Below are 25,903 nucleotides of genomic sequence, written 5' to 3' on the forward strand. Positions count from 1 at the left end.
CACAGCAAAGATCTGATGCTGCAGCGGGAGCCTGCGGCACCGACCCCCTGCAGGCCGTGCTGCTGGGACGCCCGTCCCTCTCACACCAGATCCATCACGGCCCCAGGCAGGAGCTCAACCGAAATGCTGACCATGCCGGTCCTCTGGTGCAGCTCGCAGCTGTCAGCACCTCACAGGGCAGCATTTCCTGCCTGGGCAACCCTGGCGCTGCCTGGAGACCCTGCTCGGCCCCTCGGGCTGGGTGACTCTCCCTCTGCTGTCTGCCTCTGCAACCCAGGCTCACAGCAGCTGGCATTCGCAGAGCAGTTGGGACTGATGGGTCAGGGAGGCAGCGTGCTCAGCACAGCCCCCACTCCATAAACGCTCCAAAGTGCCAGCGCCGCCTCACCACCCTGCCCAAGACTTGGTCTTCTTGGTCAGAAACTCAGTCACAGACTTCGGGGTAACAGAGTGGATGGACACACATGAGAGAGGGCTAAACCCTGCCCACAACCTGAGAGACTCTTCTTTCTTCAGACGTAAGCTACAGGGTCAGGGAGGGTGGACAGGCGACACAGGATGCGGAGCACGGACAGGCCCAAGGGACCTGGACCCACAGAGGCTGGCCTGAGGGCAAGTGAGGAACAGACCTCCCGCCCCGAGAGGCTCAAGGTCTGTGGCTCCAAATAACTCGGGGGGGGAAGGGGTGTCTGAAATACGGCGCTCTAGATATGCCATGGAAGAAGCACCCCCTGAACCCCGTCCGCCACCCCAGCCAGAGACCACAGTTCTCTCACTGCAGGTGTGAGCAGGGGCGGCAGGGGCACCATGAAAGCGAAGACTTTGTGGAGGAAATGGAGATACAGGGAGAACACCACTACCTGCCCCTCCCCAGTCACTAAAATCCTCAGAGAAATAAGAGAAGCCATTGCAACTAAGAATAACATGTTTTAAAAAAAAACCACTCAGAGAGCAAAACACAACTCCTGAAAACCAAAAATCGTATCGGCAGAAATGAAACAACAGAAGGGCCGGAAAGAAAGGCCAGGAAACTGGGAATCAGGAGGACAACAAAAAGAACCCACAGCAGGGGAACAGCACATCCAAGACTCAAGAACCACCACGAATCTGTGTAAGTTCTAGGGCGGAAAGCTGCTCCGTGATGGAGGAAACCCGCCAGGGGGTCGCCTGGTCCGGGGCAGGGGTCATGCAGCTCCAAGTCCCGACAGGAACATGCTTGTCAAAGCTCAGGGGCTGGACTCCTGAGAAAGGAGAGATGTGCACAAACACAGAACTCGCCTGCTGAGTGCCAGGCCCACGTGCAGGAGAAGCTCGTCTGCAACTGACTTTGAAATGGACGGACGGGTGGCTAAGGGCGGCTTGCGCACAGCGCTCACTGTCGAGCCCAATGTCAGGGAGGTGACCACTCACTGTCAAATCCTGACCCCTTGTCTGTATGTTTGAAATGTTTCGTATTAAAATGTTGGGGGGAAAGAATCAGGAATCAGAAAGGCATCAAACTTTCAACAGCAGTGCTGCTGGCTAGATGCCCCAGAACATTTTCAAACCTGCAGGTGAATGACTCCGGGCCTGGGATTCTCTACCCAGCCGAACGAACTACCAACCAGGTAGCAGGTAGAACAAAGACACTTCCAATCCATCCTTCTCCAAACCTCGCCTCTCTCGCACTCTTTTTCTCAGGAGCCCACACACAGGATGACCAAAATAAAGGGTCAGTCCACCAGAGACCATGTGGGATCCAGGAAGCGGGATTTCAATGCAGGAAAGAGGTGGAGAAAATCTAGGGGGATGCGGAAGGTAGATGAGAAGGCAGAAAAGAGGGAGTGAAACTCATTTTCCATAAAGGGAAGTCAACAGATAACACCCACAACTGGAAGCAGCAAGGTGGGGTGGAGGGAATGGACAGAGCCGTGAAGAAATGTTATGTGGAAGCCAGGAGGTAAACACCAAGACTCAGCCAAGAGAAAGTCCAGGTGGTGCCCTGGGGAGAGAGACTGGGAGGGGACAGCCTCCCCTGAGAGGTGGGCCGGCACCCTCTCCTCGAACCTGGGCCGGTGAAGTACGGCCTGGCCTTTCTGAGGACCAGACGCTTGGACTTGGCTCTCCCAGAGTCCTGAGCCAAGTAAGACTGACCCCCTCCCGGAGAGGCCTCTGAAGGGAGACGACCTGGGGAGGGAGGACCCAGCTGCCCTCTCCAGGACACCAGGCAGGTGAGTGAAGCCACCCTGGGTCCCCCCCCCCCCATCCAGTGCACCTGCAACTTGCCACCACCCCCACCCTCAACACCCACAGAGCACAGGGCTGGCAGGGTGGAGGCCGGCCCAGACTCTCGACCCACATCACCCAGACATGACGCAACAGCGGGGAAGGCACCAAGCTCCGGGTGGCTTCTTCCCCCACAGCAGCAAGGGGAGCAGCAGGGATCCGCTGCTTTCTGTGACAAGACTTTACAGCCACATTTTCCTCTTTAAAGTACAAGATGTCTAACATGGACAAAAGTAACTAAAAACATTTTTAAAGAATTCAACCCAATGGTAAAGCCTTAAGTAAAATCTTAAGCCTTAAATTTTTAAAGAAACAAACAAACAAACAAACAAAAAAACGGTATGTGTCCTGGGAACCCGACCCTGTGCCAGGAACACCACACGTGGCCGGGTCTGACCCAGCTCACAGCCTCCTCTCCCGTCCCCAAACGGACATCACTTCCAGCCACACAGACAGTGGGGACACAGCCACGGACTGAAGAGCAAGCAGTTTAAGTGGGGAGGGGGATAAATAGGCTCAAAAATGGTCTTAGTTATTATTTTTTTAAGAACGAAAAGGGTAGAGAGGGTGTGCGATTCCCACGGCAGCTGCAGTCCCGCCCCACAGTGAGCTAGGCCAGCGACCGGTCCCGGGCAAGCGCCAGCAGGTCCCCGCGGGAAGGCAAATGCTGAGCCTGTCTCCCTCCCTCCCGGCTCTCTCGAGGAGGACCAGGGAGGACAAAGACTGCCAGGCACAGGGTAAAGGGCGAAAGGCAACAGCTGTCTCCTTCAGACCTGGGAAGAAGACCCCAGAGTGCCCGCCTCCATCGGGGGAGACGTGGTTCAGACTAAATGCCGGTGTTTGCAGGCTGCTCCCTTCAAGCGCTGGAGCGGCTGAAGGTCGGTCTCACGTGCTTCTTCGTTACAACATCACATAATTATTGGAGGCTGACCTGTGCCCTATTCCTCTCTATTCTCACCAGGAACACATCTGACCCCGTGGTCCTGACGCCTGGCCAGCACTCCGTGGCGCTACGATGGCACTCCCGAGAGAAGCAGGCAGCTTCTGGGAGGCACAGAGTGGTGCTCGGCTTGGCCCGTGGGTGACGCTGCTCTGAGGCAGCTCGGTGGGTGCAAACACGTGGGAGCAAACACATGAATCGTAGCTGCGGGCAGGAGGAATATCAGGTGCATCTCCAGGCCCTGAGGGCGCAACTCCTCCACTTAAACCCCTCCCACTGGGGCGGCCGCTCAGTTTCTGAGAGCAGCCGGCTGAGACAGTCCTGCTCCTGGCACTGTCCGCCTCCCGCCGCGCCTCCCGCTCCCTGCACTGCCTGCCTCCGGTAAGTACCTGCCATTTCTTCTCAAATTCACCTTTTCTTTCAAAACTACTCTCGCCTGGATCTTAAACGACCTGCTCGGTGAGTCCCTGGCTGCCCTGCTGTTCTCCGAGATTCCTCAGAACAGCAGGTGCACCACTCAACGCAGACCATGGTCACGAACTCGGAACAAGGCGACACTGCATTCTCGGCCTGGGAACTAAGTCCCTCATTTCTACCATAAAGCCCAAACCGTCTAAAACAAAACTCGAATTTATATTATTGCTTTTATGTTTCCTCGCCTTAAAAATAAACTAAAGTCTCAACATAAAAGATCATATATATACATAAGTGTGATTATACAGTTGCTGATTTTTTAGTTTCTTTAATTTTAAAACCTTTTGAAGTTTTAAAGTTTAAATAAGTGCTGTTGTAACAAGTTAAAAAAAAAAAAAACTTAACCAAAGAGGATCCCTCTATGTACAGAAGGAAGTGTGGGTTATTTCTCTTTATAAAATATTTCGTAAATCTGTATATTAGAACCATTACTGACCAAATTACTGGCCAAGTTTGAGACGAGACCTCATTTAAGCGAACTCTGTCTGCATTTGCTACCCTGATTTTTATTGGCATGACCAGAGTGTTCCCCAGGCTTTGAACTGGTTTGGTTTTGTTTCTGTGAGAACAAGCGGGCAGGCACCGTGGCTCCTGGGCTCTGGTGACAGCCCCCAGCAGAGCGTTAAAGCTGTGCCCTCAACGTTCAGAGATGTCAGGGACGCAGCGCCTCGGCTGAAACTAGGGGCCCCTGGTTGTTCCCTGGACCTATTCCTCTAAACCCCACGCGGGAAGCGCCGCTCTCCCTAGTCACGGTGGTCCTGAAGGTTACCCGGCATTGTGAGGAACCAAAAGTCTGGGAAGGGAGTGGCGGTTAATCACTGGAAAAGCTCCATTGGAGTAAAACTCACAAATCTTGTTCTTGCAACACCCCCGTGGGTAGGCGACAATGGCGTGTCCCTGAGTTATGCAATAACGCCACCTCACAATATCATAATTATAGCATGCCCTTCAGAACGTTCCACCTGACGAGGCCTCTGCCAGACTCCGGACACACCGAGGCAGGATTTCAGTGCACAGGTTCCCGGCGTGACGGGCATGGCTGCCCAGCCTGGCACAGCACTGTCGCATAAAGTTAAGCTATAGTTACCTCCACTGTGTCCTATCCAAGTTTTTTTAAAAATCTCCTCCTCTCATCTGTTTTTCAGAGTTCCAATTCCTTAGAAACTTTGTAAACTTGCTAGCCACTCACTATCTCCTGACCGCTGTCTCGGCTGCCACAGTACCTGTCCACGCTTGGGAAGCCGTCAGAGACAGTGAGAGGCAGTTCCCTGCTTCACGACAGGCAAACAGCCCTGTGGCCAACTGAAACCACATGGAAGCAGTTCTGCCCGGACGCCCTGGGGAGAGCCCAGCAGGGCGAGAGGGAGGCAGCTAGACGCCTGCTCCCAGCTCTTCCCACAGGCAAAAAAGCCAATCAGCTTAGCAAAAGCAGATGTTTAAAATGCTTGAAAAGTCACAAAAAGGACACTTTTAAGTAGAAAAACCTCTGTGAGGGCTCCAGCCCCTGTGCCTGTCTTTAAGTCACTGCCTCCCACTGTCCTCCGCCTCCAGCGTGGACGCTGGGGGTACAGCTGCTTAGTCTGAAAGGACGGGATGGAGGTGCACTCAGAGCAGAGGAGGCGCACTCAGAGCAGGTGCTGCCTGCCAGCTCCCTTGGAGCCGGCAGAGACAGCCAAGTGGGAGGGCAGGAGGGTGAAAACAGTCACAGGAACCTTTCCACAGGCAGACATCTGAACGTGAGAGATGCTAACAGGAGAGCCAAGTCCCAGGGTCCGGCTCTATTGGCGTCCCGCTCTGCCGCCCTCCAGAGAAGCGTTAACTCAGAAACACCGTCCCAGAAAAAGGACAGCGAAGCGCCTCTCACGTCCCCGGAGGAATCTTCCTCTGAATGCAAATCCACTCACTACAGTCACAGCTCCGGACGGGCTGTTGTGGCAACAATGCCCTTTCTGGGACACCTGACACCAGCAGTTTTAGTTTTAGTTCTGTCCCCTGTAATCCCTCCCTGGGCAGGAGAGCTCACAGACATACCTCATTCTACCGCTGCCCTCGGAAGCCCACCACAGCCTCCCCTTACCCTGTGTTCCTCTGGCATGACTGCGCTGTTATAGCCGAGGGCACTACGCCTGTCTCCACGGGCACCTGAAGCCACTGTGCTTCTTGTTTTAATGAGCGATTGTGCAACCCTGAGTCAGTTTACCCAGAGCTAACGCCACTGCTGCACCTGTGACTCCAGTGCGGGCTGTCCTTCCAACAACGAAACCCTGAGGACCCCACCTCCCACCACACGCACCAAGGGCCATCCCCTGAAGCTGGGTGCTGTCCTTGTGTGCCAACCGACCAGACAAGAGGTCTAGTCAACATGTGAGGGAAAAAAGTACACATTAACACAAAACAGTCATTCCCAGAAGTATCCTTTTGGGTGAGACTATAACTTACACATAACTTGCCTCCTGTAAACCTTTGAGAAACCCTAACCAACCTGGGTCTATTTATATTTCTGCCTAGAAGTATCGGCAATGGTAGATAAGACTGCTTCTAACCCTGACAGCATTTTCTTACACCCGGGAGGAGCCTGCCACTCAGCTGTGCTCACGTGTGTTAATGCTGGGGGGGTGGGTCCGAGTCCACTCTCGGTATCGCCGGGACTCAGGGCTCACAACTGATAAACGTTTTGCAACTGTCATCATTGGGATGGTGCTGCAGCTAGTGATGAAATCACCGGTGTTCAGGTCTCTGCCATAACACATCCTATGCAGCCCTGGGAAGCTGACTCGCAGAGATTCTCACGCCTCCAGAACCAGGGAGCATAATGAGGCGTGCCACCACAGGCCCCGCTGACTGACTTATCTGGCTGGCCCGGCACTGGCTGGAGTCGCTTGATGACGGGCGGCAAGGAAATTGCGCTTTTATCACCCAGGGAGTATCTGCCCCCCAAGGTATGGACTGATCTCGTAAAGAATCATTTCACGTTTTTGCTATAGTAAGTGGGGAAATTAGAAAAACGCAGAGCTGTGATTACAAGTGTCATTTGCTCGGCTTTGACACAGCCATGCAACTCCTGGCTGCGTGGGCTGGAGAAGAGGAGGGGGTGAAGGCTCAGGAGGGGGGACCCGGGACCCCTCTCCCCGCTGTAGGGCAGCCAGAAACCTCCTTTCACGTCCAGTATGCGTACCTCAGCCCCCTGTCTGCACAAACTCGGAAGGCTTAGGCGTCAGCAAAGCCTCTTTCCACTCCAACCACCTCCGTAAACACACATGTATTCGAAAGACCTGGGTGATAAAATAGCTCACAGAGGCAGTGTGTAGGTGGGAGAGTGGTTCTTTGTGTTTTTAAGAAATATGGATACATGAGCAGAGAAACCAGTCTGCTGAGAATAAAAGCAGACAGCACTCTTAGAACTTAAGGTATCCGGTGAAAAGTAAAGCTCCGCCCTCCCACTTGCACCCCTCCTCCCAAAAGGGCCCATTACCTCATCGCCCAAGGGTGGGACCCAAGCAGACTGCCTTGTGCTGTGAAAGCAAGTCTCGTAGGTTCCCACAGAAAGGCTGCTTTCCCGTGAGTGTCTCCCACCGTGCGGAGGAGGTGACTGTGTGTGAAATCCGGCCACTCTTGCTCAGGCCTTAAATCAGAACTGCAGCTGAAAAGTTCTGATAAATCATTTCCTTTGAACCGTGTTTCTAAGTGCTTGGCAATATATAGAAGCTAAAGACCTTTTCCTTTTCCCATTTTTATGCAAATGGCAGTACTCACACTTCTGGGCGCTTTCCCCACCCACACGTTTCTCTGGGACACAGTCACTCCAGGGGCTGGTCCTCCCAGATCCACGTCGTCGTCTCTCCTCTCTCCGTTTGGCAGGAGGCAGGCTGAGAGCCCAGGGTGTGCGGAGCCTCTGAAGGAAACCGGGCTGAGACCTGCAGTGAAGCCTGGAAGGCGGCGGGGGGGGGGGGGGGGGGGGGGAACCGCGGGGGGGGGATGGGGGGGGCCGCGGGGGGGAGCGCGGGGGGGGGGGCCTAAGGGAAAGTAACCTGAAGGCCAGACACCCAGCAGCCCCAGCTGGGACCCAGGACCCTGGGAGGGACAGCCCTGCCAGCCACTAGCCAGACCTGAGTGGGTGTGGCCCAAGGCCCACTTCCTGAAGGTTGAAAGCTGGATGGCTTCTTACCATGATCCAACCATCTCTAAAACAGGCACCACTCACTCTGCCTTCCCCGTGGCCAGAAGGGCTGGCTGCAAAGCCCTGGTTCTGCCACTTGGAGGTAAGGCCAGGAAGGAGAGGCAGGCACCCCTGGCCACGCTCTCGGCCACCCAGAGGGATCTGTGCTTACTGGCCAGGCAGGGACAGGGCGCCGCGTGGACCTACCCACACCACTCACCAGGTGGGCAGTGGAAACGGGCAGAGACCAGAACCAGACGTTGGGTTCCCTTGACAGCACCTCAAACCACGAGAGTGTGTGGAGCCCGCTTCTGTCTGTACTGAGACGGCGTCACTGTGACATTAGTAGCTTTAGGGTGGGATCCAATCTGTAAATGTATGCTTAATGCCTGCACGTAGACGACAGCCTGCTTAAACAGGGCAGCCCGGCGAGCAGAGTTTCCTGAACGTCATAATTACATGCTCCCTGTTCTAAGGGAACACACACGCACCGCGCCAGGCCTCCGGCGGTCACGTTCAGCACAGTCAGACCACGCTGTGATGTGACTCAGGCCAGAGACTCTGTGGGCGTGGCCGGGGCAGGATCCCAGCAGTCGCTCAGCCCCTCAGTCCACAACCTTTCTGGCATCTGAGGCCTCAGGTCCAGAAACAAGGTTCCCAAAACTCAAAGAATGACAGGTATTCTCAGAACTGACACCAAACACTCCACACACCACACTCCTCTTGGCCCCAAGGAAATTCAGGTCAGATTTGAGAAAACAGAAAACGTGGTTCTGTGTGGGGGCAGCTCACCCTGCCCCGCACCCACGGGGGGTAGGAGGGGGGTCTTACATCGCCTGCATCTCCAGGTGCCCTGGCATCAACCCCCCAGTGATCACTATGAGGACAGGGCTTCCCCACTGGCCCTCAAGCCCGTGTCCTGTCACTAAGGCTCTGCTCCTCCTTTGCAGCACCCCTGGCCACGCTCCCATGAGCGCGACTTTCCTCGGCAGACCCGCAGCGCCCGGAGCTAGCTTCAAATAAAAGCGGTGGGAAGGAAAGCAAGAGCACGTCTTTAAAATCACCACGTGCGAATCAAACAGGAGCCAGCTGAGAGCCGACCCCTGGGAACCGGAGCCTGAACCGGAAGAGGAAAATGAGTCTTCTCAAAGAGCGGAAACCAAAAAAGCCGCATTACATCCCGAGGCCTCCGGGGAAGCCCTTCAAGTACAAGTGTTTCCAATGTCCCTTCACCTGCAACGAAAAGTCACATCTCTTCAACCACATGAAGTATGGTCTCTGTAAAAACTCCATCACTTTAGTATCGGAGCAAGACCGTGTCCCCAAGTGCCCCAAATCTAACCCTCTAGACCCTAAGCAAACGCATCAGCCGGACCCCACAGTGAAGCCCACCTCCTCCAAGTCTGCCACACACAGCCTCCCCCACTTGGACGCCAAGCTCCCACTCGGCCTTGCCAAGGACGATGCCAAGGAGAATCTGGAACTGCAGCTGCGTGGGCCCCACAAGGGCCCTGGACAGAAGCCTGCTCTCCGCAAGGAGGCCGAGCACCGGGGCCCAGCCCCAGAGGCCACGGCGGGCACCCCACCTGCTCTGGAAGGGGTCGTGCGGCCATCGGCCTTCGTTCCTGTCGGAGAGCACAGACTCAAAGGGCCAGAACACGCCGAGGCTCCCGAGGCCCTGGCACTGCCCAGCGCCACCACCAAGGCCACCACTTTCCACTCCAAGTCTGCATTCCACACCCCTGCCTACCCCTGGAAAGCTGGCTCGCCTTTCCTCCCGCCCGAGTTTTCACATAAAATCCCACCCACGAAGGGGTTTGGGGCCCTTTCCCCTTACATGCACCCCACAATTCCCGAGTACTCACCCCACTTTTACACGGAGCATGGATTGGCCACCATCTACTCACCCTACCGACCGGCCGGGAACTCGCCCGAGTGTGACACCCCCCTGCTGTCAGTCTACGGGGCCCAAGACCAAAGACATTTCCTGTCTCACCCGGGGCCGATGCCCAAGCACTTGCACCCGTCTCCCTTGACATACGATCATTACCGGTTCTTCCAGCAGTACCACCCCAATTTGCCACTTCCTTACGGATTCTACAGGCCAGAGTCTGCGTTTTCCTCCTATGGCCTCAGACTCCCGCCTGTCCCTGGGATTTCACAGGATCAGAGCTCTCACCTGCTGGAAGAAGCTGCCCTGGTCTACCCAGCCTCAAGTCCATCCAAGTCCAACCCTTCCTACTCCCACAAAAAACATACAGAGTTTGAGAAAGAGAGTCCGACTGCGGAGGCTGAAGACCCTTCCAAAGACGGGCAGAGGGACACAGAAGGGACCAAGATGAGCCCACGGGCAGGCAGCGCGGCCACTGGCTCCCCAGGAAGGCCGAGTCCCACCAACTTCACACAGACAAGCCAGCCCTGCACGGGGCTGGGCGACCTCTCGGACAAGCCCACGGCAAACGCCCTGGCGAGGCTCCAGCAACCAGAACGGAGCCTCACAGCCTTCAAGCCCATCAAGAAAAGCACCGAGCGCCCACATTCCCAGGCTCCAGAAAACAGAGATGACCCTGCACAAAGGTAAGACCACCTCCTTTTCAGAACCTCCACAGCCATGTCTCTGGCTGTGCACAGTTAGCAAGCTTAGACTCCCTCAGAAAGCCTCACCCAGCGGCTTCTCTGCATAACGTCCCTAATACGCCTTCTCTTCTCTTTGCCTCTCCCAGCCTCGATGCCATGGACATCGACACTCCGACCCAGACAGGCAGCACCTCTCGCGGCACGGAGGCCATGCCGCCCAGCCCAGAGGACGGCTCCGGGATAGCGCCGCTGAACCTCTCCAAGAAACCGGAGACCAGACCAGCGGCAGCTCACGACCCCCTGCACACAGACTTCCCAGAGCTGCAGGACGTGCCTCTCAACCTCTCGGTGAAGGACCCCTGCAATGCCCTGGCCCTGAGGCCTTCCCCCCACAGCCCACCGCCTCAGGCGGAAGCCGCCACTGCTACTGAGCAGAAGACCGGGCCCGAAGGTTCTGGAGGTGAGCCAGAGCCTACAGAGACGAACCGAAACGGCCTTGGCTCTGATGAAGGTCCAGTGACCAGCCCCACTGGGAAGGCCCAGGACACACGGGCAGTGGACAGCAGCGACGAGCAGAAGCAGACGGCAGCCGTGGCCCTCTGCCAACTGGCGGCCTACAGCCCGGGCACCGTCCGGGCCGGCGATGGGGAGCCTATGGCCCAGGAGTCCACCTGCCCAGACACGCCAGCTCTCAGTACCACGGCGAGCCAGGAGCCCCAGAGTGACCTCAGACCCAAAGGGCAGAAGAGGACAAGCCCACGGGACTCGGGGAAGTCCCAGCAGGGCGCTAAGAAGACGAAGCTGAGCGACACGGCCCGAGTGTTCACTCTCCGGAAAAGGACTCGGGTGTCCTAGTGCCGGCTCACCCGCACAGCACCCACCTCGAAGCAGGTCGCAGAGCAGCGCATCTGCAACAGCCCCTGCGTTTTTTATCTGGTCAATTTTCCAGGCAGTTTTTTCTTCTCAAAAAACAAAATACACATAAAAAGAAAAAAAAAACACGAAAGGCTACGATTCCGCTCACTTTTTGTAAATATTAAGCATGAATATTATAAGGTTCTTCCACTTGGGACTGTAAAACATTTGAATGACTCCTACTCTAAGACTGGCGAGTTAGACACTGGCTTTTATTTTTATAATAAAATGAATGAAATAGGTTGGACTAAAAGGTAACTTTCAGATATAAGCCATGTCACAGGAAATCTTTTAAAAATACTTTTCTTATAAAAACAATTCTTACACTAGAACAAATGGTCTTAACTGTATCATTAAATCTACCGTGTTGTGAAGTAAGTAACAATGACTGGAAATGCCAGAAGCCTTTTCAGCACCAGCATTAAAGTGCTGTCTCTGAGGACATTGTGATTTGTTGTGACTAAATAATACACAAACATCAGGAGGCTATTTATACAAATAATTTATTTCCAGGAGGGAACATGTATTACTGGTGGAGCTATTATCAATATAGTCCATTCCATATAATGTTACAGTGAACTTTCTGACTCATGCAGCCTTACTTTCCACTTCCTAAAATGATGTATATATTGCCAATTTTCCAATAAACTCTTGATAAACTTTAAGGGTGCACAACATGGAAAGAAATATGAACTCTGTGTTATATTTTAGAGTATTCTGCCATAATAAACTCAGTGGAAAAAGAGACTAGAGCTGAGGCAACAATTAAAACAGAATGAGAGTGAGTGTGAGTGTGTGTACACGTGTGAGCGTGCGAGTGCACATGCAGACCAGTGGGCACCAAGCGCAGGCATGAACCACCTGGGCTCCTCTGAGCCTTCCGACAGGGCCCTGGGCCTCGGAGCGCTACAGGAGGACGAGCTTCCAGAGCCTGGCTTCCTAAAGGGCTGCCGAGAGCAGGCCGGCGGGCCTTGGGCTCCTCCTCCAGCCTCTTCACAATGGCCTGGGTTTCTCCCGTTTACCCCACCTGGGATGTCAACCAAGGGCCCTGCAAAGGCGCGATTGGTGCTGAGGTGGGATTCACTCCAGTGACTCGGGAGGAGTCCCCGACCAGGCAGGTGGTGGTCACCAAATGCAGGTCCAGTGACGTCAGAGGACAAACACTGCTAAAGCAAGAAAGCCATCCCCAACCACCTGTGTATGTAACAAGGCTTCTCAGCACAGAGCTAAACAGAAAAATTTTTTAAACATAAATATTTACGTAAAACCTTGCCTCATCCTAAAAGACAGCCTCAACACCCTGGCCGGGTGGCGCAGTTGGTTGGAGCACCGTCCCATGCACCAGAAGGCTGTGTGGGTTCCATCCCCAGTTGGGGTGCGTGCAGAGGGCAACCGATCAATGTTTCTCTCTCACATCGATGTTTCTCTCTCCCCCTTCCTCTCTAAAATCAGTAAAAACATACCCTCAGCTGAGGATTAAATTAAAAAAAAAAATTTCACAGCAGGGAGAAGCAGCAATTAGGAAAGAGAAAGGCCCACATAAGAAGGAAGGCTGAGCAAGATCTAGCACATTCTCTCCTACAAACACTGCCCGTCAGTGAGGCCCAGGCCTAGTTGTGGCCTCACACAGGCCGTGCTGGGGAGATGGGGAGAGACGAGGCACCCCCGTCTTCAATAGTCCCGACGATACAAAGCAAACGTACAGCAGGTACTCACCGTCCGGGAGTCGGGGAGGGAGCAGCAGGCCCCTCCTGCCCAGTTCTGCCAGCGCCAGACACCCACCATGCCAGGCGTTGTCCGTCTCCTGAAAACTGAGAGCACACAGAACACTGAGACCGCAGAGCTTTCCGGCAGGCCCCGTGTGCAGAAGCCCAAACTGATGCCCAGAGCCTCCCCAAAGCCCATCTGTGAATTTACAACATCAGCAGCTGGCACAGGAAATACAATTCTCCGACTGCCCTGGAGAGCCCTCAGCTGCTGCCCTGGGAACCACAGCCCAGCTACAAAATCAGCGTTCATAAAAATGACAAAACAAAGGCACAGTAGTATTTGAGCTGCAACAGGAGGACACGAGAAACTACACTAAGCCTGCTGGACGGGAGAGAGGCCCACACACCTGACCAGAGATGTGTCTTTTGGGAGAAAAAAACGTTCAGTGCGTGGGGTAGGGGCTTCAGGAGGGAGGCCGTCAGTGAGGCGGCAAAAGGGAGGGAGGAAAGGGGGGAGTTCCATACAAAGGAGCCTGCCCGGGCTGGTGTGGCTCAGTGGACAGAGCGTAAGCCTGCAGACTGAAGGGTCCCAGGTTCGATTCCGGTCAAGGGCATGTACCTCGGTTGCGGGCACGTCCCCAGTAGGGGATGTGCAGGAGGCAGCTGATTGATGTTTCTCTCTCACTGATGTTTCTAACTCTCCATCCCTTTTCCTTCCTCTCTGTAAAAAAACAATAAAATATTTTTATTTTTATTTTTTTAAAAAAAGGAGCTTTAACTGACCAGAGGGAAGGAGCAGATAAAAGAGCTGGAGGCAGACAGCCATTCCTGGACAAGGAAAAGCTCCCAAATCCCATCTCAGAGCTCCGTCCTCTCTCAACAGCAAGACACTCCACCGTGGCCACGACAATGGCCACCCCTTCAGTGGCCACCTGGGGACACCTCTGCGCCCAGCAGGGTCCCAGCACCATCATCACACCCATCACCACGCCACCAGAACCAAACTCCAGGAAGATGCCCTCAAATAAGCCAGCAGAACTGCCAGGTAAGACAGGGAAGCCCGCACTGTCTTGTTCCTCGTCCAGGGCCCCCCAAGAAGTGTATGTTTCTGCAGAAAGTGAGATGTCTCCACGAGAAGACACCCGACCACATGTGCACCATTATTCTGAAAAAGATGACCCACATCTGACACCCTGTTTCCTGCCCTCCTGACACTGTCACCAGGCAGGCTCCAGGCGAAGCGCAGGAAGAAACCTGCTCGGGAGGAGCACAGCTCCGAGGACGCTCGAGGAGCAGCCTCGGTGACTAGCACACACACCTGAGCACCGGGAGTGCTGACAGTGCACTTTCCACACTCAGTGGCAATCCTAGAAGAAAAGCCACCAGCTAATGAGGGCAGGGGTGCAACCATTGGCCCAGCAAACAGCAACCTGCTTCTGAAACCAGGAACGACACAGCATGAACCCCCGGGAGTAACTGCTCACGGCGCCCGTCTCCAATGCGCACACACACCTGGGAGCACCTTGCTGCCCGAGCTCTGCCCTGTCCCAACCTGCAGGCCCCAGGCTCACACCCGTGTCAAGGGCAGGCCATCTGCCACCAGACTTCCTGCAAGGCTGGGACACATACAACACAATCACCACCGCGTGTGGCTGTTTACATTGAAATCCAGCAAAATTAAAGTAAAACTTACAATTCAGACCTCAGCGATGCCAGCCTCTTTTATAAATCGCAGTAGTCACCGGTGGCTCGTGGCTGCCCTAGAGGCAGATCCAGAACATTCCATCACCACAGAATGCTCCCTGGGACAGTGCAGACCACAGGTTCTCTCTAAGAATCCCTATGTGTGTGTATACGTATGTTCAAGACTGACTTTTCTCCTTAAGGTTTACAAAATGAAACAAAATCTAAGCTGATAAAATAAACATATCAGAAATACCGCGAGTTCTCAAATTCACTTCAAACAGAAAAGACACATAACTCTGGGGCTCTGACAAGAAGCTCAATTAAAGAAAATGTAAAAGGTGGGAGAGAAACCCACCGCTTCCCGCCAGAAGTGCACCTCCCTCTCCCCCCCACCCCCGCCCCGCACGTACCTGAAACAGTCCAGCACCGACCCCACCACATCATCGGCCAGCTCCTGGGGAAGCCTTCCAGCCACCCTGCCAATTCTGGAAGAGAAGGGCCAGGGCACTCATCAGCACCGCCAGCCCATCGTGGGGCCACAGCCAGACCAGGAGCCATCCAGCCATCTCCCTCCCCCAGAGAAGGGGCAGCAGCGGCTGACCCAAAGCCAGAGCACACACTGCACTCCAGTCTCCTGCCCCACAGGACTCCACGAGGCTGCCCTCAACACACATCTGTGCGCCTCTAAGGACGGATGCAAAGGGTGGGCATGCAGCACCCAGCACCTGCAGACCCTCCCGCCTGGCCGGAGGCCCCACTTCCAGTGGACGCCAACCATAGGCTCCCATCAGGCTACCTGACGTGGGACCAGCATCCCTGCATAGCCCCTGCCAGGCCGGGTCCTGGCCAAACTCCCAGGAAGGCCCCTCGCTGCCAGCCCATCCCAGTCCAACCAGACCTGACTTTGGGCTCAGAGGGTGCCCTGTGCCCCCTGCAGCCTGAGGGCTCGTGTATCTGGATGACCAGCACAGAAGCCCAGGGGAACCTCTGGCTAGGGGGAACCCTCCCCCACCCCCACCCCCACCCCCACCCCCAGCATCTTCACTCCATTTTACGTTTCTCCACAAGAGGGCTCATGGACATCTTCAACCTCTGTGTACTTGGGACCCCCAGTGCCCTCACCCCACGGTAGATTCTGCCTTGTGGGAGGCCTGGCCCTGCTGGGCGGCGCCTTCTGTGTAGGCGTAACAGAGGATGCCGGCCAGCCCCATCCTGGGGACCCCAGGATTAAACGGGGCCTCGAGTGTCTGTGGGGGTGGGGAGCACTGGCAGGTGAGACAGGCACCCTGGCGTATACTAATTCTGCCCTTTCTAGACAAAAAAACAAGGAAATAAAGGAGCCTCAAGTCAACCTCAGCGATTATCTTTAAAATTAGAACATAAAACAACAAATGTAAATTAGAAAAAGCCCCAGATCTCAGATTCCACATGAAGTGCTGAATTAGGTGAGGGTCTCGTTCACAAGCCGCCAGCGCTCGGCGAGATGGCGTCTCCTACCCTTTGGCCGCAGACCACCGCACGACTGTGTCTTTGTCCTTCAACCCGACCAGCAGCTGCTCTGGAGAAGACAGGAAGGAAGGTCCGTGAGCGCCTGAGTCACTGCCTCCCTCCCAGCTTCAGGCACCCACCCCTCACTTCACTGAGTGCGCCCCACGGAGGGAACTACGTTAACTCCCACGACAAGAAAAGAACGTTTCCGTCTCTGTTCTACATCATTTGAAGCCAGCCTTTGCCACGTGCCTCGGAAGCACATTCACCTGAGCGGCCACGGCACAAAGCACCAGGGAAGCCAGAGTCAACAGGGACCTGAGCCAGTGCGCAAGGCCCCAGAAAACACACAGGAGCCGCACGGGGACAGGGTCTTGAGGATGGGCCAGACTTGAGGAAAAGCCACACGAAGGCCGGCCGGAACGAGGTTGGGACGGTGTCAGAGCCCTCATGGGAAGGGCCTTGCAAGCCCAGTGGGTGGAAACCTTGACGGAGGCCCCGGGAAGGCCTGCCGTGGAGGAGGAACAGGAGCCTGTGCAGGCGGACAAGTTCTCTGTGATGGGCAGTCTGGGACCTTGGGGGTGCGATCAGGGAGGAGGTGAGACTCTGTCCTTCAGCACAGGGAGCCTGGAGCAGTGAATGCCAGGGTGGGAGCCCACCAGTGGGAGCCAGAGACTGACCCGGAGTCGGCAGAGGCTGGCCCTGCGTGTGGGGCCTGGTCCATGAGGCAGGGGTGGGGGAGCAGGCTCTGCTATGACTCTGCCCCTGTGTTCAGCAGGAGCTGCCACCTGGGGTGAGAGTGGGGCAGGTGGAGAGCTCTGTGAGGTGGCAGTGGGCGGCTGGGGCCAAGGAAGTTTGAGGTACACAGGGAGTGACATGGAAATGAGGGTCAATAGTGGGAGATCCTCGGGGTCCAAGGCCCCAACAGCCACAGGTATGGATGTTCTCGTGGGGATGGGGCTGGACTGCAGGCCACATGCTCAATGGACACGAAGGTCATGTGACAATGGCACAAATGGCAAAGTGGGGGTGCAGCCAACAGACTGACCTCAGAGCCTGCACCAAAGCGCTGCATGGATCAAGTGGGGCCAGAGACTCATCTCCCACCCACCCAGACAGCCGCTCAGGCTGCAGGACACGCACCAATCACGCTCTCCACCTCCTCGGGGACGTCATAGCCCTCCTCGCTGTCAGGAGTCTCGACGTGCGTCCGGGCCTCCCTCTGGCTCTGGGTGCTGGCCTGCAGGTTCGCAGCCAAGGAGCGGCAGCCACGCTGGTACCTGCAGGGACCACAACTGACCTTAGGCCACTGCCGTCGCCCAGAGCCTAGCAAACCATCGTGACGACGTAAATGGACAGCTGAGTGTCACTTGGAAGCTGAAGCTGCGGAAATGGCAGGTGTTTACAGGGGCTCAACGGGAAGGAAGAAAACAGTATTCACAGTCATCAGCCACGACACCAGGAAAAGATGACTAACCGGAGCCACGGAATCAGACCCAAGCTCCCAGAGACCCAGAGTCCTCAGTGCCGGCTGCCACGTCTGCAGGTGGAAAGGCAGGTGGTAAGGCAGCTGGGCGGCACCAGAACCACCCACAGGCCTCATCCTCACTCAGAGCTGGCAGCACCTTGCCACACGCTCCACCTCCCAGCCCGCCATCACCCGGCGCTCCAGCTAGTCCACTGCCAGCTCCTACAGGTTCTGCCCGCCACCCACAAGCCTCCTCCCCAACCAGCAGAGGCCACCGGCACCATCTCCCGCCAGCACAGGCTGGTTCAGCTGTATGACTCTGCCCAGCTCTTGACCCTCTTGCTGCCTCAGTTTCCCCACCTATAAAATGCCCAACACAGAGGGCTGCAACAATGTCGGACGAGAGGATGTGCACCAGCACTCGGACCAGGGCCCTTCCTTCTGGAAGGTGGCACGCACACAGGGCCTGCCTCGAGGAGGGCCGGGACAGGCCTGGAGCATTAAGAGTGCCCAATCAAGTTACAGAACGAATGCTGGGGGCTGCAGCCGGAGGTCAACTCCAGAACCCAGGACTCCGCCAGCTCGGACACTCAACTGTGGCCTTGAATAAGTCTCTTTCTGGATCTCGGTTTCCAGCTTCGCAGGCAGCTCTTTGGGTGGCCCACCTCCAAACAATCACACAATCCCCTCCCTGGGGTTCAGCCCGACCCAGTGACTGGCTTTTGTGGGGACATGGCTCTGAGGTGAGCCATGAAGAGACTCTGGCCTGTGTCCCGCTGACCCTCCCGCTCTAACAGCTGCCTTAAGAGAGGCCCCTGGGAGAAAACTGGGGGAGAAGCTCGCCTGCCCCGTGAGAGCCCCGGACAAGATGGCCCAGCAAAGCTACACCCAGATTCCTGACGTGCAGAAACGATGATATTAAAAAGGCATTGTTTTAAGCTGCTGTCTTAGGTTCTCTGTTACACAGCTGTGATACTGTGATTTATAATAAATATACAGGGTGGGAAAAAGTAGGTTTACAGCTGTGGGTATGTGAAACAACTGTCTTTTGTTGTTAACTTTTTTTTTTTTAATATATTTTATTGATTTTTTACAGAGAGGAAGGGAGGAGGACAGAGAGTTAGAAACATCGATGAGAGAGAAACATCGATCAGCTGCCTCTTGCACACCCCCCACTGGGGATGTGCCCGCAACCAAGGTACATGCCCTTGACCGGAATCGAACCTGGGACCCTTCAGTCCATAGGCTGACGCTCTATCCACTGAGCCAAACCGGTCAGGGCTATGTTAACTTTTGTATTCTTTTCCATATTAACTGTAAACCTATTTCTTATGTTTTTTATTTGAGAAAGAGAGAGAAAGATTGATGTGAAAGAGAAATGTCAACCAGCTGCCTCATGCACACGGCCTATTGGAGATAGAGCCCCCAACCCTGGCATGTGCCCTGACCGGAAATTGAACCAGCACCCTTGTGGTGCATGGACCCATGCTCAACCTAAGCAACACCAGCCAGGACTATAAACCTACTTCTGTCCTACCCTGTGTATTGGGTTTTTGTCCATCTCTGGATTAAGCGGTCTTTTATTATGTTAATGAGGTGGTTTTTAGAAAGCCCCTAAGAAAAGGGGGCTGGTTGCCAGGGGAACCAACCTTGTGGCTGGAGGGTTAGGAGGGGAAAGGGACTGGACGTTAACTCAATCACCATTGGCTAATGATATAATCAATTATGTCTGTGTAATGGAGCCTCCATAAAACCCCAAAAGAATGGGGTTTGGAAAGCTTCCGGACTGGTGAACAGAAGGTGGTGCTGGGAGGTGACACCTGGTGAGGGCGTGGAAGGTCCACCCCATCCCACACCCGCCCTGTGCATCTCTTCACTTGGCTGTTCCTTTCAAAATCAGAAACACTCGAGAAGAAATGAAAGCAGAGGACGCTCTGTCAGTCAGTCTACTTCACCACCACCACCAAAAACACAAAACATGGGCCCGCCAAGCGATGCTCAGGCCACACACGGGCACGCCTCGGTCTACCAACCTCCACTTCGCCACCCTGGGTTTCAGAAAGGTCAGGCCCAGCCGCTGCACCAGCTTCACCCTGAGTTTCCGGAGCAGGGTCTGGTTGCTGTCAGGGATCCTGCAGCCATCCAGGCACTTGAGAACAGTGGCAGCTGCGAACAACAGCACATGCGACTCAGTTTGGCAGAAGGATTTTACGCACCCCACCTCCAATGTGCCACATCTGTGTCTGATGTCTACAGCATTTAAACCACAGACGATCCCACAGGACCCCCGAATGCAGTGATGACCTCAGTTCACAATGAACCCCAAGCCCTGTGTCATGAAGACCTCTCGTCCCACGTCATGTACCAAGTGCAGCCAGAGTGAACCTGCTCAACTTCCTCCCTGTGAAGCAGCAGATCCAGAGGTTGGGAGAACAGGGCAGCCCCAGAGGGAGGGAGAAGAGGATCTTCGTAGAGAACAGCCTACGCTACAGACTACAAAACATGGCCCACACGGCTCTGGGGCCGCTGCTGTTTGCTGTTGTTTTACAGGGGAGCCAGCATCAGGCACGGGTGGTCACAGCCGCCGGGTGAGGCTGCCTGCCAGGAGGGGTCTCCACGGGCAGGGAAATGCTGCCAGGGCCGGTGGGGGGAATGCGGTGAACCTCGGGGGAAGCTGAGGCCACCACGGTGAATGGAATGGCATCTCATGTGAGAGACAAGGAGGGCAGGGTTTCAAGACAAGTTGTAACAGCATCCGAGTAATTTCCTGAAAGGCCCAGTGTGCAGCGAGTAACAGGGTGTAACTGACTAACTGAAAACAGACCCATGCCCTGTGTATACAAGTCCACTGAGGACAACATGTGAAGATGTTGGGCAATCACTGCTCATTTTCTCAGGTGTGATAATGGTATCAGGTTATGTCTTTAAAAGAGTCCCTATCTGTTAGGGACACAGACGCAGAGGGAGGCAGCATGGGGTGGGTGAGGAGCAGCAGCAGAGTGCCATGAACGGCAGTCTGAGGCCTTGGATAGGAACGTGGGGTTCACTGTACCATCATTCTCTCTGACTTTATACGTGCTACCAAGTGTCCATAAGGAAAGCTCCTTTTAGAAAATAGACCCTACTTGTCAAATCTGATTCCTACATCTTCTAAAACACAGAAATCCCTCTGCGTCCAGGCAGCACACCCCTCTGCAGCCTTATTTTCACATAAGTTGAGGTTCTATATAAAAGTAAGAGAATGAGATAAAAGCACAAAAGATGTGGCCATATCTACAGGAGGAACACAGCTGTGACTGGGAGCCCAGGAGTGAGCCTAGTCACTGGAATCCAGACCCAGCGTCAGGAGCCCTGACCTCCTGGAAAAAGCCCGAAAGTCAGATTATCCCCCCGAGGTCCACCTCATTCGCCCCAGCGGCCCACACACACACAAAACTAAACACTACAAACTAGGACAGTGTCCTGATACAGCATGTTACAGATTTCTGCACCTGCAAATAACACGTTAAACAGGCACACTTAGATAAACTCCCATGGCAACACACCCTCTTAAAAATGAGCCTTACCATAGGGTAAACAGTCATCACGTTTTCCATGCTTAAATATTTGTGCCTAAAAAAAAAAAAAAAAAAAGAAGTTCTATTAAAATGCTGCAGATTCATTTACAAATTTATCATATTTTTTTTTTTATTGATTTCAGAGAGGAAGGGAGAAGAAGAGAGAGATAGAAACATCAATGATGAGAGAGAATCATTGATTGGCTTGCCTCCTGCACACCCCCTACTGGGGATCAAGCCCAAAACCCAGGCATGTGCCCTCGACCTGAATCGAACTTGGGACCCTTCAGTCCATAGGCCAATGCTCTACCCACTGAGCCAAACCGGCTAGGGCACAAATTTAAAACAAATAAAAACAATCCTTTGCTCCTTCCAGAATTTCTCCTCTGGACACTCATCACCAAAAAGCAAGAGAGCAGCTTCTGAAGGCGATGAAAGAAGTTACAGAGACTGGAGCCTCCAAAAGGGCATCGTAAATAGGGGTGCGGTCACGTATGGGGGGGCTTCATCGGGACACGTGCCCACATTGAAGTTATCAGAAGGAGAGTAAGGCACCTCACCAGGCCTCTACGAGTACCTGTGCATACTTAAAGGTACCCAAGGACAAAAGGTGGCACACAAAGGCAGGACCCAAGGACTTGTGTCTGACGCCTCACCCTCCTCAGTCGATAAAGGCTCTGGCACCAGGAGCAGAGACAAGATACCCCAGGGTCCAGGCCTACCGGCCTCTCCCCAGAATCCACACACACAAACAGCGGCTGCTGTTGTAAACCACAGGCTTGGGGGTGACATAATGAACTCCCTACTGAGGGACCATGCGAGGGACTGAAATGTCCCTCATTTCAGTAGCCCCCTCACTGCAGGCAAGGACACAGTGACAACATTAGATTCTAACTGGACAGACTGACACTGCGCGGTAAGGAGGGCACGTGAAGGGGATGAAACTAAATATGAGGCATTTCCAGGAAAGCTAACGAGAGGCCTGAAGTAGGACGGAAAGTGTGCAGGGAAGGACGGACAGACGCCGATGGTTAGGAAAGAACTGACAGCACGGCTCCTGCTAAAGCCCTCTGGTCTCACGCACTAAGCAAAAATCTTAAATGCTCTGAAATGCAAAGTGCTCTCACAGGTGAACATTTTGTCTCTCTTTTTTTTAATCCTCCACCAAGGATATGTTTTTATTGATTTTGAGAGAGAGGGGAAGGGCGAGAAAGAAAGGGGGGGGAGGGAGAGAGAGATCGATGTGAGAAACATTGATTGATCTGTTGCCTCCTAAACGTGCCTGACCAGGAATCAAACCCGCTTTTTTTTTTTTTTTTTTTTTTTTTTTTGGTGTACAGAATGACGCTCAAACCAACTGAGCCACCCACCCAGAGCTAAACATTATTTATTTGCCAAATTCCTGACATGAGCAGACCAGGAGGGCAGAAGGGGTGAAAAAGGAGGAACAAAAATCAATTAGGACAAGGACTTTGTTTTTGTTTGTGGGTGTTTTTCACTTAAAAATGGGGCCATTATCCCTACCCTTCACCGGAGCACCCTCCGAGACTGTGAGCCGAGCAGCAGGAGGAAGCGGTCGGACAGAAGGCATAGGACTGAGCCGCCTGCGGAAAGCACGCCCGTCACAGAGGCCAAGGGCACCCGGTTGTGAGAGGAAGCAGCAGCACCACACAGCTGAGAAATGCCCGCACGTCTGTTGTGTTTAGAAACCAGCACAGCTCAGGTGCAAACAGCACGAGTTTCCTGGTGATCATTCTAAACAACCATCCCTTTTGATTGCTACCCTCCCGCTTCCCCTCCCCGGGGCATGTTCGCCCAGCGGGTGAATCACAGTGTCAGCGGCTCAGGAGCAGGTCCACCCAGCTGCCAAGCAGGAGATGCTGGTCCGAGGTTCCCTGAAGCACCGTCAAGTCAAGGCCAAGAAAAGCAGCTCCACCCAGGCCCAGGGAGAAAGGGCCCCACAGCACATAACTCACGGCGCCCGTGAATTCTCCTGTGAGGCGGTGCACCCTGGACCCCGCTGGGCACCTTACTGTAAGCCCTGTGCCTGGCCCCTCAGGAAGAGCTCAGAGCAGACAGGACAGAGTTCGGGCGGACGGGCTGCCTCATTCTGTGCTCCTGGTCTCACCCCAAAGTTGAGAGGTGGTACTATGCCCTGTTGTAGCAGTCATGACACACAGAGGATGAAGCAAACGCCCAAAGCAACCAGCTCCAGGCTGGACGCCTTTTCAGCATGGCCCATGGCCCTCACCTGTGGGAAGAGCCCACCAGGGCCACACCTCCCCTGCAGGGCAGCAAGGCTGAACTGGGGCTTCATGCTTTACTCCTTCACTAACAGTCAAAGCACTTTGCACAGGATCCCATCCGAGGCCCCCGCCCGAGGCCCCCTCCAGCTGCTCCAGGAGAGAACCTTCCACTACCACGACTGCAGCCTGGAGCTCTGCTGACTTAAAAAATGAAAGTGAGGGGCATCTCAAAGGGCCCCCCCGCTGCCGCCTCCCCAAGAAATAACAGCAGACTGACACTGGACAGAGAACACAGCGCCGTGGGGCAGCCAGTGAGCACCAAGACTGGAAAGGAGGGGAGAGCCTCACGGCACAGCCCAGCCCACTCCAGCACAGCCAGCACCCAGCACCCTGGTTTGTTGCAGGGCTGGGGAGGAGGGAGAAGCGACAGAAAGCACACAACTCTGAACACAGGGGGTGTGAAGCAGAGGTGCACAGGACCAAGGGGAGAAACAAAGAACTGAGGGTCAAGGGTGAATCAGGGGAGAAACGTCAGCCGCCCACGGACAGAGCCTGAGGGACACCTGCATCAGCGCGAAGGGCGGGCGAGGTCAGCAGGGACCATGCCCTTAAAAAGGCAGCCGCAAGCTGGAGGAAGCGGCCAGGCGCCCCCAGGGGCTGCAGTGGAGGCCATGGGCCAGGAACAGGGGGACACCAGCCACGAGGCCCTCTATGCGCTCCCCCATCAGAGAGGCCCCTTGCCCTCCACGCCTGGGCCCGGCCAGGCTGCCTGGGAGCAGACACCTGTCCAGCAGGACACGTAGCCTCAGTACACAGCAGGTGTACAAACCCAGCCTGCCAGTGAATTAAAGGCGTGCCCCACAGCACACAGGTTTCAACAGGACTCATGGCACCCCCGTGCTGCGTGCTCCACGAAGAATGCTGAGTACATAAAATTAAAATAGTGTCAGAGGTGGCTGCTCTGCATCTTTAATCCCAGGAGGAAACTGAGGATACCTACTTCCCCTCCCCCCCCCCCCCAATTCTATATTTGCACATATTCAAATGGTTCTCAGCACATTCTCCTTCACCCGGAACCCTGCCCCAGGCTAGTGTTGTGACTAAGAAGCCCAATTTGGACAATTTGTCCTCTGGGCAAACTGAACCTTAAAGGAAACCACTGGGTGCTATTCTCCAAGGAACACGAAAAGAAAAGAAATCAAAGCCACCATGAGAGCTGTTTTGGATAATCAAGTGGCTTCTTTTTATCTTCAAAGAGCCGACATACAGTAATTAGCCTTCACACCACCCTCTGAGCTAAGAGGTTTGTTATTTCCCTTCTACAGGTGGGTGTGGAGCAAGGCCCTCACCTCTGCCTGGGGTCACTGGTGTTGCTACAGTCTCCAGGCTCCAGACTGGCCCACTTACATCAGCCTCCGTGGGGCAGCCAAGTGCCCAGGGCAGAGCCACTCGACCTGGAGCTGGGAGGTGCAGGCTCTGGGGCAGCTGCTCCCACCTGGGCAGAGGCCGTGGCACTGCCCCTCCCGGTGCACTGGGGAGGGCTGCAGGTGCTCTCGGCCTGTTGCTCACCAGGCTTTATACGTGGTTGTTTGCTACCGTTTCCCCTCTGACCAGAGGTAGCCTCTTGTCAATGATAAAACAAACCCCTTGTGAAGGGGAGATGCCACCCCAACAGCTGGTGAACAGAGAGCAGTCTGCGCCCCAGACGGCAGCAGCAGCACTTCACCTGGGAAGACCCTGGCTCTGGCAGTAGGCGTTCCCACCGCTCCCAGCCCTTGCAGGGTGCACACAGAAGCTCCCATCGCCGTGCGCACCGAGATGGCAGCACCTCCACCAACCGAGCATGGCCACCGCAGAGCCAAGTGACAGCCACTCTCAGTTTTAACTTCAGTTTTCCTCCCTCGAGCTTCCTCAGCTAGCATTAACCCTAACGTTCCGGTCGGGACTAAAGCGAAGGTACTTCAAAAGCTGGAGCAAAGGGCCTTGCAGCGCAATCAGGTTGCCAAACACTTGTTTCCCTCCCACAGGAGTTAAAAATCGTCGCTGCAAGAGGCATGTGCTTCAAGGGAAATACGAGGTAACTCCTAGTTTCGATGGTACTTGTTACGAGTTCACCTGTTTCGCCTAACCCACACTAATGAACAGGTGGATAAAAACGAAGCCAAGTGCATCAAAGGGAACAGCTGAAATCCTGAAGCACAACACGCCTGCAAGTTTCATCATGCACAGCAGACGCCCGGCCTCTGCGGTTCAGGTCTGACGAGCTCATGGCGAAACCGCTCGCTCGCCCAGGAGAGCTCTGCGCTCGGCTTGGCTTCCCTGTGCCCAGGTGGCAGCAACAGCAATTAGGCCAATTGCTCCTTCAATTACAGAAAAGGACACAGGACACAACCCCAGAAAGACCCTAGACTTCCCCAAAGGG

At 54.8% G+C, this 25,903-nt stretch overlaps 2 protein-coding genes across 2 annotated transcripts in view; one reads left to right on the forward strand and one right to left on the reverse strand.

The window, feature by feature from the left end:
• Positions 1-25,903, reverse strand: part of TBCD (tubulin folding cofactor D) — a 103,187-nt gene that overhangs the window by 58,209 nt on the left and 19,075 nt on the right. The window contains exons 8-13 of the mRNA XM_080679833.1: positions 21,245-21,290; positions 19,712-19,844; positions 17,354-17,490; positions 16,220-16,280; positions 15,133-15,207; positions 13,044-13,138 (exon numbers count right to left, since the gene is read on the reverse strand). Of these exons, the coding sequence (XP_080535959.1) occupies positions 13,044-13,138; positions 15,133-15,207; positions 16,220-16,280; positions 17,354-17,490; positions 19,712-19,844; positions 21,245-21,290 (547 nt within the window). The remainder of the gene's footprint in view (positions 1-13,043; positions 13,139-15,132; positions 15,208-16,219; positions 16,281-17,353; positions 17,491-19,711; positions 19,845-21,244; positions 21,291-25,903) is intronic.
• ZNF750 (zinc finger protein 750) lies at positions 8,971-11,377 on the forward strand (the record flags this gene model as incomplete). The annotated part of the gene is made up of 2 exons (XM_080679337.1): positions 8,971-10,412; positions 10,559-11,377. 2 exons carry the CDS (start codon positions 8,971-8,973, stop codon positions 11,265-11,267), a joined length of 2,151 nt encoding a protein of 716 aa, XP_080535463.1. The 3' UTR covers positions 11,268-11,377.

This window comes from Plecotus auritus, assembly GCF_963455305.1.
Source record: "Plecotus auritus genome assembly, chromosome: 7".
NCBI classification, from domain to species: domain Eukaryota; kingdom Metazoa; phylum Chordata; class Mammalia; order Chiroptera; family Vespertilionidae; genus Plecotus; species Plecotus auritus.